The sequence below is a fragment of the Nicotiana tomentosiformis genome, chromosome 5 (assembly GCF_000390325.3).
Source record: "Nicotiana tomentosiformis chromosome 5, ASM39032v3, whole genome shotgun sequence".
Lineage (NCBI taxonomy): Eukaryota > Viridiplantae > Streptophyta > Magnoliopsida > Solanales > Solanaceae > Nicotiana > Nicotiana tomentosiformis.
This window is the reverse complement of record NC_090816.1, coordinates 122236678-122248701: the sequence shown is the minus strand read 5'-3', so window position 1 is coordinate 122248701 and position 12024 is coordinate 122236678. Positions and strand designations below refer to the sequence as shown.

At 37.2% G+C, this 12024-nt stretch overlaps 1 protein-coding gene across 1 annotated transcript; it reads left to right on the top strand.

The window, feature by feature from the left end:
• Window positions 1-721: 721 nt before the first annotated feature.
• On the top strand, window positions 722-1066 carry LOC138893092 (uncharacterized). The gene has a single exon (XM_070176863.1). It carries the CDS (start codon window positions 722-724, stop codon window positions 1064-1066), a length of 345 nt encoding a protein of 114 aa, XP_070032964.1.
• Window positions 1067-12024: the final 10958 nt, after the last annotated feature.

Here is a 12024-nt window from a genome sequence, read left to right as displayed (position 1 = left end):
AGCTCGGTGTTTAAATTATCAACAGGTAAAGTACGAGCATCAGAGACTGGGAGGATTACTTCTGAGACTTGAAATTCCGGAGTGGAAATGGGAACACATTACCATGGACTTCGTAGTTGGGCTTCCTCGAACATTGAGGAAGTTTGATGTGGTTTGGGTGATTGTGGATCAGTTGACCAAATCCGTGCATTTTATTCCAGTTGGTACTAATTATTCTTCGGAGCAATTGGCTAAGATTTATATCCGTGAGATTGTCTGCCTACATGGTGTGCCAGTGTCCATCATTTCGGATCGGGGCACCCAGTTTACAGTACAATTTTGGAGAGCAGTGCAGCGAGAATTGGGCACACAGGTTCAGTTGAGTACAACATTTCACCCATAGACATACGGACAGTCTGAGCGCACTATTCAAATATTGGAGGATATGATGCGCGCTTGTGTCATTGATTTTGGAGGTTCTTGGGATAAATTTCTGCCACTTGCGGAGTTTGCTTACAATAGCAACTACCAGTCGAGTATACAGATGGCTCTGTGTGAGGCATTATATAGGAGATGGTGCCGATCTCCGGTTGGTTGGTTTGAGCCGGGTGAGTCTAAGCTATTGGGTACTGACTTGGTTCAGGATGCTTTGGAGAATGTTAAAGTGATTTAGGAGCGGCTTCGCATAACGCAGTCTAGACAGAAGAGTTATGCCGATAGGAAGGTCCGTGATATTGCTAACATGGTTGGGGAGAAGGTTCTGCTCAATATTTCACCCATGAAGGATGTGTTGAGGTTAGGGAAGAAAGGAAAGTTGAGCCCTCGGTATATTGGGCCTTTTGAGATACTTAAGAAAATTAGAGAGATGGCTTATAAACTTGCTTTGCCACCCAGTCTATCAGGTGTTCATCTAGTATTCCATGTATCCATGCTCCAAAAGTATGTCAGGGATCCGTCTCATATTCTGGATTTCAGTACAGTACAACTGGGCAATAATTTGACTTACGATGTGGAGCCGATGGCTATTTTAGACCGACAGGTTCGCAAGTTGAGGTTAAAGAGCATAGCATCAGTGAAGGTTCAATAGAGAGACCAGCCAACTGGAGAAGTTACTTGGGAGATTGAGCAGGAGATGCAGAGCAAATATCCACACTTATTTGAGACTCCAGGTATTGTTCTAAACCCGTTCGAGAACGTACTTTTGTTTAAGAGGGGGAGAATGTAACGACTTCGCCGGTCGTTTTGAGTGTTATAACCTTGTTCCCCCATTTACTGTTCAATTTATGCTATATAGTTGTTTTATAACTTACCAGGTTAGTTGGTTCGGGTCCAGAAGGAATTCAGAATGAAATGAGACACTTAGTCTCAAAATTGAAAATTTAATTTAGAAAAATGGACCGAATATGGACCTATGTGTAAACGACCTCAGATTTGAATTTTTATGATTCCAATAGCTTTGTATGATGATTTTGGGCTTAGGAGCATGTCCGTAATATTTTTTGGAGATTCGTAGTGGAATCAGTCTTGAAATGCCGAAAGTTGAATTTTTGGAAAGTTTGACCGGGGAGTTGACTTTTTGATATCGGGGTCGAAATATGATTCTAAAAAGTTGAGTACCTCCGTTATATCATTTATGACTTTTGTGAAAAATATGAGGTCAATCAGACGGGATTTAATAGGTTTCGGCATTGTTTGTAGAAATGGAAAGTTTCGAAGTTCATTAGGCTTGAATTTTTGTTTGATTGATGTTTTTAGTGGTGTTGGATGTGATTTGAAGACTCGACTAAATTTGTACGATGTTTTAGGACTTGTTAGTATATTTGGTTGAGGTCTTGAGGGCCTCGGGTGAGTTTCAGATGGTTAACGGATCAAAGAGTGGACAACAATAGTTGCTGCAATTTCCTTTTGCTGCAATTTGCGTCTCCCAGAATCGAACCCAGAATCTTCCAGAAATCGAGCCCAGATTGAGCCGAGGGTCGAGGTCCATGATCGAGCCCATGGTCGAGGGATACGATCGAAGCCATGATCGAGCCCAAGGTCGAGGGCCACGATTGAAAATAGGGTCGGAGACCAGGGTCGAAGCCATGATCGAGCCCAGGGTCGAAGGCCACGATTGAGAGCAGGGTCGGAGACTAGGATTGAAGACATGATCGAAGGCCAGGGTCAAGGACCAGGATAGAAGCCACGATCAAGTCCCAGTATTGAGGCCTATGATCTAGGACCTGGATCGAAGGCCAAGATCGAGGCAGAACCGAGGCTGTCTGGGTAGAATTATAAAAACAGGGACTTCGTCCCATTCACCATTTTTGACAAATTGGAGCTTGAGGAGAGGCGATTTTTAGTAGATTGTCAAGGAAAACTTGAGGTAAATCCCTTGTGATCATTTCTACTCCATAATATTGAATTATCATTGAATAATCCAACTAGATTATGTGATTTGAGGTGTAAATCGGAGATTGGAACTTAGAAATAAGATTTGTAGATTTGAGGGTTGAGTTGACGTCGGATTTTTGTAAAATTGATATAGGTAAACTCGTGGTTGGATGAGTGTTCATATTCAATAACTTTTGTGAGGTTCCAATACGTGGACCCCACAGGCGATTTTTGAGTTAATTTCGAATTTTATTGGAAAAATTAGTATCTCGTTATGGAATTAATTATAATAATTGGTATTGACTGAATAGAATTAATTGTGGCTAGATATGAGACTTTCGGAGACTAATTCTCGTGGAAAGGGCATAGTAGAATAAAGAATTACACGGTTTGAGGTAAGAAACAGTTATAAATATGGTATGAAACCCCGAATTTTTGTCATGTGATTATTTTAGAGGTGACGCACATGCTAGGTGATGGGCATGTGAGCGTGCACTGAGGGGATTGTGACTTGGCCCGTCCCGTGAAACTGTAAAGTTGAATAATTTGTTGTTAGCTATATGCTCTCTATGTGTTCAAGAAATTTGACTATAAATCAGGTTAGAAATCATGCTCAGGTTATATGATAGTATTGTTGGGACCCATAGAGATCACACACTTGTTGAATTATTTGCTAATTGCTATCTTGTGTTCAGTCATAATTTTACTAGCATATCATACCTCAGTGTTTGTTTATATTTGTTGATGCACTATGTGATCTTTGTTTGGGCTGATCTTTGTGATTTCTAAGAGCCCGAGAGACTAGAGAGGTGAAGGACTGAGTAAGGCTGAGGGCCTGTTAGTGAGGTAAGGATATTTTGGTACGTGAGTTGTCCATGCAGGATATTATAGCATGTGAGTTGTCCGTGCAGATTATGGCGCTTGGGTTGTAGGAGCCCCTCTGGAGTCTGTACACCCCTAGTGAGCGCGGGTACCCATTGAGTGTGAGTGTTGAGGGCTGAGAGCCGAGTGGTTGAGTGTTGCTCTAAGAGGTTGTACCTGCTTTTCATTTGTTGTTGAACTTAGTTGCTATTTGTCATTATTGTGAAATTCTCTGAAAGATTTTATATCCGGATTACATGACCTTGAATTGTATAAATTGATTTGACTTAAACTGTTGGATTTGAAAATATGGTTATTCTTTGTCGGAATTACTGAAAGTGAACTATACTGTGAAACTCATCACTATCTTCAGTTCCTTAGTTATTATTGTTACTTGCTGAGTTGGTTGTACTCATACTACACCATGCACTTCGTGTGCAGATCCAGGTGTTCCCGAACATAGCGGGTGTTGATCTTTTTGCGCAGTTGAATTTCAGGAGATTTTGAGGTAACTGTCTTGTTCAGAAGACCTTGTCTCTCCTTCTGTATCTCCATATTTTCCAGACTTGTATTCATATTAGATGCTCATGTACTCAGTGACACCAGGTTTTGGGGAGTGTTCGTATTAGTATTTGTGGAATTTTGTATTGTATTTAAATATTATATTTTCAAACTTGAAAGCAATTGTGGATCATGGATATTATAGACTTGCCTAGTATCAACATAGGCGCCATCACGACATGTTGGGGTTTTGGGTCGTGACAGATTTACACCATTATTTGGATTATTCTCCTACATATTGTTAATAAAACTCATAAGTTAGCATAACCGATATATATATATATATATATATATATATATATTAACTTACAAACGGTTTGAACCACGTATCAAAACTCCTATATACAGCATCATGGCCAAATTGACCCACGAAGTGACTGTGATACATAAAAACATTTTAGTAGTTGTATCAATATGTAATCACTGTAAAGTTTACATTTTGATTACTAATAAATCAATACTTACTTAATAAATGGTTGAACTTCAGGACAATTTAGCGACACATGCATTGTAGCTGATTTGTACTCCATATCACTCAAACTTCTATTTCTAACATCCTTAGAACATCAGCATGGTTGATTGAAGATGGACATTGGTGGATATAATGGATCATTCACACATTCGACAGTGTGCCTATTGGGCATATTCCTAGAACATGGCACATTACTCTCAAAATAATAAGAACAAAAATATGCAGTTTCCTTTGCAAGATAGGCTTCGCATATAGATCCTTCAATCATATTCCTCTGCTTAACAAATTGTTTACATTTTCCAATTGTCCTATATAATGTCATGTTAGCCAAGAACATTCAAATAAAATATAATATTACATCAAACTTATAATATTACCTCTCAAAGGGATGCATCCTTCTGCATTGAACATGCCCTCCAAGTCGTGCCTCCTGTACAATGTGAATTGGAAAGTGTTCCATCACATCAAATAAACCACATGGAAATATTTTTTCCATCTTATTGGAAGTTACATGAATGATCTGATCCATCAGAAGTAGGTTTTCTTCCCTTAAGGTGGTAGAACACAAGTCTTTGAAAATAAAACAAATCTCTGTGATGGGTTTCCTGATTCTTTCAGGAAAACAACAAAATGCAATAGGCACTAAGGTCTCCATGAAAACATTACAGTCATGACTTTTCAAATGTCTCAACTTCCCTACCTCCATATCTACCTTTCCCCCAGATTCGACACATAACCCTCATGCATCTTCAATTTCATAATCCAATCACTAATTTGTCATCTTTCCTCCAAAGTAAATGTCTATTCTAGCCTTCGGGTTACCTTTTGTCTTACCTTTAACATCCATCACAGGGTTGAACAAATTGTCAAAATAATTCTTCTCAATATACAGGGCATCAAAGTTGTGTCGGAGAAGATTATCCTTTCAATAAGGCAACTCCCAAAATATACTTTATTTCATCCAATTATGAGTAACACCATATCCTGGGAATCTAGAAGGTGGAGCCTCGGTAACTTTACTGAAGTCCTGAACCCTCTCCCAAATTTTCCAACCCGAAAGTATTAGATGTGGCGAATCATATTCCAGTTTATTCTTTTTGAATGCATTTTTCATCCTTCAAAACTCATGATCGTCAGGCAAGAACTGACAGTGACAATCAAACCATGATTGCTTTCGGGCATGTTTCAAAGTGAACACTTTACTATTTTCCATGCAGTAAGGATTAGCTAGCTTTCCATCAGTCATCCACTCGGAAAACATTCCATACGCAGGAAAATCATTAATAGTCCACATTAAATTAGCACGCAAGTTGAAATTCTGCTTGGTTGATTGTTACGACCCAAAATTTTACCACAGGCGTCTTGATTGCACTTAGTCACTAAGACTAGGTAAGCCGATTATAATTACAATTCAAGACTTTTTTTTCTTTTGAAATAGAATTTAATACAAGTGTTGAAATCAAAGCATAAACAATTATAACAACCTCCCAAGACTGGTAATACCGTGTCACGAACTCTAGCTGAATACATGAAATGATATCAGGGATCGAATATACAATATTGTTCGAATAATAATTAACAATACAATACAATCGAAAGACTCCAAGGGACTGCGACGACCAAGCAGCTCTGCCTTGAATCCTTGCGATCAACACACTAACTTTGTCAAGTCCAATATCCCCAATACCTGGCTCTGCACAAAAATGTGTAGAAGTGTAGTATGAGTACCCCATAATCGGTATTCAGTAAGTATCAAGACTAACATTGGTGGAGTGGTGACGAGGTACAGTCAAGACACTCACTAATCAAATAACCTATGCAATACAGTAATATACGATAATAATGGGAAACAAATAGCAATGATGGAAACAAGAATCAATCAGGGATATGAACAACAAGGCCACAAGAACACCATAAATATTGCTCAAACAAATAAGTAACACAAGTACAACCAATTAATCAAGTCCCTCAAATATACATCCTTCAAATATAAGTTTTACAAATATAAATCTTTCGAATATAAATCTTTCAAAATAAAATCTTTTGAATATAAATCTTTCAAATAAAAGTCATTCTGTGATACCTCATCTCATAATCATAAAACACGGGTCTCAACCCACATTCATATTTTCGAAACACGGGTCTTAGCCCACTTTCATATTTTCACGGCACCTCGTGCCAATATATTTTTCACAACCTCACGGATAACTCATATGCTAAAATACCAATATATAAAATCTGCACGGACAACTCATATGCCAATAATAAAATCATCATTTACACACAGCACCTCGTGCCCACATTTCATATCACACTGCATAGACAGTTCATGTGCCAATATCATAATCATTATACAACCCCGACACCTCGTGCCCACACGTCATATCACAACTGCACGGACAGTTCACGTGCCAATAACATAATCCGCCCGACAATAGTCACAGGCTCACAGTTTCAACATGGATCACACTATTACCAAATTTACCATAACAACAAGATAAATTGAATATAAACACAAGGAAAATCATAACATCACCTGAAAATCACCAGCACAATAACCCCACATCATCACATAAAAATTATCAACATAATAACACCACATCATCACATATCATCCCTGATAATACCCACTTTTATCTCTCTTATAGCCACCCTTATCATTCCTATAATAGCCTCTTTTATCCCTTCACACTGACAATATCAATAGCCATCACCCTTATCGCTCCTATAACCACCCTTATCACTCCTATAATAGCCTCAATTATCCCTCCGCCCTGACAATATTAATAGTGACCCTTATCGCTCTTATAGCCACCTTTATCACTCCTATAATAACTTCCCTTATTGCTCTGTTTAATAGCTTCCCTTATCGCTCCGCCCATAAAATATCCCAACACACATAACAACAGTGAAATGTCACCCTTATACTAGCGTAATATCAACAGTGAAATTCCACCCTTATACTTCGCATAAAAGTAACCCAAATCACACAACAATTCACACATACTATTATCACACCAACACAACATAATAAACTCGTATTTACAAATTGCTCATGGGCCACAACGTTTCCAAAGGTACAAAAAAATAAATTACCGTCACAACATATAGCCCATGGCTCAACACAATGTATATAAAATCTTAAAAACAACAATAAGGATGGAAAAGTAACTCACCAAGAACAACACCATCTTTAATCCATATTCTTGGTAATTATATTAATACCTCTTTTCAAATTTAATTAATTAATTAATTAATTGCAGATGAAATATACTTAATGAAATTATTTCCACGAAATGGCAACTCAACATAACACATAGTCCACATAAAAGTCAAGTGACAATCACTCCAAATTATCATATAAAAACAAACTTGACAAACAAGGAATGAGGCATGACAAATAAAGGATTTAATAAGTGCCAACAATTTCTAATTTAATGATATGGGTGTCTACGAATTTTAACCGATATAATTTGGACATATAAACCAACTACTTACTCGTCACCTCACGTACACGACTTACAATCACACAATTTTCACATAAGACTCAATGCCTAAGGGGTAATTTCCCCACACAAGGTTAGGCAAGATACTTACCTTTTTGAAGTTAGGACGATATTTCAAAATAGCCTTCTTGCATGAAATGACCTCCTGACGGCTAAAATCTAGCCAAATTAATTTCACAACTTCATTAAAATATATAGAAAATAATTTCGGATAATATAACGTCGACTTAAAGTTTCACATTAAAAAGTCAACCTAAAAGTCAATACGGGGCCCGCATCTCAGAACCTGACAGAATTTTCGCGAAATCCGAACACCCACTCCGATACGGGTTCAATTATATAAATTTTACTAAATTTCGGCATCAACTTGACCTTCAAATCTCCCTTTTTCATTTTTGAAAGATTTTGTGAAATCCCAATTTCTTCCATTAAATTCAAAAATAAATTATGAATATAACCATAGAATCATGAAGTATAATCACTTTCGGATATAGAACACTTACCCAAGTCAAAGTTGTGAAGATCTCCTCCAAAATCGCCCAAAACCCGAGCTTCAAACCCCAAAACGAAATGAAGAAAATGACCAATTTCAACCCCTGAACATTCTGCCCAGATAATTACTTTTTGGAATCGCGGAAAATGCTTTGCGATAGTGAATCACAACTTTTCTAAGCTCAAAATTTGCCCTTCGCGATCGCATAAAATGATTCATGATCGCTAAGAACAAGCCGCCTAGTGCTTCTAGACAACCTCTAGTATAATGGTCATAAATATATATATGGACTAGTCATACATAACATAGGTGGTAGATTATAATGTGTAAGAACTCATCAACGCATATAACCTCTTTAACCTAGGTATAAGAGGCAAATAATGCATCGCCTTCACAACAACCACATTCCCGCTGGAAAGACACTTGAAACGAGGCTTTTCATAAAATTTACAACTTTCTAAATTTACATTATCTTTATAATATAACATGCAACCATCTTCACAATAATCAATTCTCATCGACGAAAGTCCTAACTTAAAAATCAATCTCTTTGCCTTATAGAAATCACCAGGTAAGTTGATATTTGGGTCAATTAGTTCACTCATAAGGTCAATGAAAGAGTCCATGGCCGCTTGAGAAATATTCCAATCAAATTTGATACTTAGTAATTGTGATGACCCGATTGGTCATCTTTAAATTTAATAATTATTTTTGTGTTCTAAAACCTCAAATAGAACCTTTCAATATTCCTCAACTTGTGTACGCAGTTCATAAATTTTTCGGAAAGTTTTTATCTGAAAAATTGATTTAAATGTGAAATAGAGCTTTAAAACTCAACTGAGTTGACTTTGGTCCACCTTTTGAGAAAATGGACCTAGATCAATGTTTTGACAGTTCTGGTAGGTCCGTATCATGATTTGAGACTTGGGTGTGTGCCCATAATCGAATTTGAAGGTGCCTAGCTCAAATTATTTCCATTTAACAGAAACTAAAAATCTAAAGGCTAAAGATTTCCAAAGTTTGACTGTGAATTTGACTTTGTCGATTTCAGACTCGGATTGAGATTCCGAGTGTTTGAATAGCCACGTTATGTAATTTGGGACTTACCTGCAAAATTTGAGATTATTCCGGATTGAATTGACATGTTTCGGTGAGTTATTGTCACAACCCAAAATTCAACTAGTTGTGATGACACTTAACTCAACCCGCTAGGTAAGCCAACTTTCAACTATCCAATTCCAATAACAATTATTAAAGAAATTTAAGTGACTAATTATCTTAACCTTATACATTTCCCAAGAGCTGGTAGTACAAATCATGAACTTCTAAGAATAGAGTATACTAAGCGGAAATGAAATAAATACATAGTCTGTTTGAATAATACATAAACAGAGAGGTTATAAATCTAAGGCTACCCTGAACAAAAGGCAGCTACAACAAGAATACAGGTACATCTTCAAGTCCCGCAACCATCGAGCACAGCAACAACAGTAGCCAACATCTGCACGCAATGTGGAGAAGTATAGTATCAGTACAACTGACCCCATGTACTAAGTAAGTAACAAACCTAACCGTAGGTTTAAAGTAGTGACGAACTTCCACCAAGGTCGGGTCCAAAACCAATAGTCCACAACAATCCATTACAACATAAAAAAAATAATACCAGAAGTAACTCAGGGATAAAATACTCAGCCAAATAATGATTTCAAAACAAAAATAGTAGTTCTTTCTTTCAAATACATCAGTGAAAACCCAAATCGTTTGCCGAAGTTGCCAATAATATGAATAGTTTGAAAACACTAATTTTCTCCAAATATCTTCTCAACAATAAATAATATGTTTGATTTTCCTTCCGGATAACCCGTGTAAAACAAATGCATCACTATGCCCATCTGTCAAAAATGTATGAGAAATCATGAATGATGTGATGTTGTACAGCATGAGGAAAAATACATCTCTATGAAAGTATGTCATGTATGTATGCCAATGCAATGCAATTCAGTGATAAAATCATAAACAGCCCCTCGGTTAGAACATCACTCATATACAGCCCCTTGAGCAAACCTCACAGTCACTCATGCCACTCGGGCATACCTCACAATTACTCTTGCCGCTCGGGCATACCTCACAATCACTCTTGCCACTCGAGCATACCTCACAATCACTCATGCCTCCCAGTCACTCAGCACTCGGCACTCGCACTCAGTAGGTACCTGCGCTCACTGGGGGGGTGTACAGACTCCGGATGGGCTCCTTCGGCCCAAGCGCTATAATCTGCACGAACAACTCACGTGCTATAATAATAAAGTATGTTGCAGGCGGGCAGCACCGATCCACACTCATCTTCAACATTAAGGCCCTCAGCCTCACTCAGTCATAAATATGTTGCAGGCAGGCTGCCCCGATCCACACTCATCCTCGCAAATCAGGCCTCCGGCCTCACTCAGTCATAAATATGATGCAAGCGTGAAACTCAATCCCATAAACATGCAACATGCTGCGGCATGCAACTCGATCCCATAAACATGCAACATGCTGCGGCGTGCAGCCCGATCCCATAAATATGGAACAAAAATCAGTCCCTCGGCCTCACTCAGGCAAGGTAACAATGTATAGGCAAGGTGATGAGTGTATATATGTCGTCAAGTTGATTATTTGCATATTTATCTGGAAATCATAAATTATTTTCTTTATCATGAGTAACTATTATATTAATTGTTTCTCTCATATTCATCGTCAATTACTAAGTCTTGAATTCATGCTATAATTGCTACATGCTTATTTGACTTATGTGACTTAATTTCTCCTTGACATTTAGTATATTAGATATTAAATTCCTTATTTTCTCCCTGATTTCCACAATTAATTGTTACTTGTCATTAATTATTTACTAAATAATTTATAAATATTGTATGCTTTGTTACCTTATAATTTCTTATTGAATGTGGTATTTATTGGAGTATCTTTATTACATTTAAGAGTTGTTAATATATATTGTTGGAGCGGGTTGCACTCCGCAACAGAGATGAAAATGAATATATTGAGGGATTGGGTTGCACGCCGCAACATATTATATTTTAAATTTATATTATTGGAGAGGGTTGCACTCCGCAACAGAGATAAAAATGAATATATTGGGGGATCGGGTTGCACGCCGCAACAGAATGATAAAAGAACTAATTTGTTGTGACTGCTGAAATAATTTCAATTATTGATATGATTTACGTGTCTTACTTCTAGTCCTGTTATTATTATTATTATTATTATTATTATTATTATTATTATTATTATTATTATTATTATTATTATTGCATACATGTTAATGTAAATGACATGCCTTAGCCTCGTCACTACTTCGTCGAGGTTAGGCTAGGCACTTACAGAGTACATGAAGACGGTTGTACTCATACTATACTCTGCACTTCTTGTGCAAATTCTGGAGTTGGTCCCAACAGCGTACTATAGAGTTTGCTCGGATTCAGCTATCAGTGGAGACTTGAGGTATAGATGCATGACGTTCGCAACTCTAAAGTCCCCTTCTACTTTATTTTAGTTGTGTGCTTTCTTTCAAACAACTTTATTTTTATTCAAACCCTTGATTGTATTATTCTAGAAGCTCGTGCACTTGTGACTCCAGTTCTCAATTAATATTTAGACATCATTATTATTTTAGATTGTCCACTTTAATTCAGTCATTTTTTCAGTTGTTTGGTTTCTTTATTAATTAATTAAAATAGATTGTTAAAAATGGTTTAAATTATTATAACGTTGGCTTGCCT

Coding starts and splice junctions, on each gene's coding strand:
- LOC138893092 (XM_070176863.1), top strand. CDS start 722: ATGGTTGGGGAGAAGGTTCTGCTCAATATTTCACCCATGAAGGATGTG.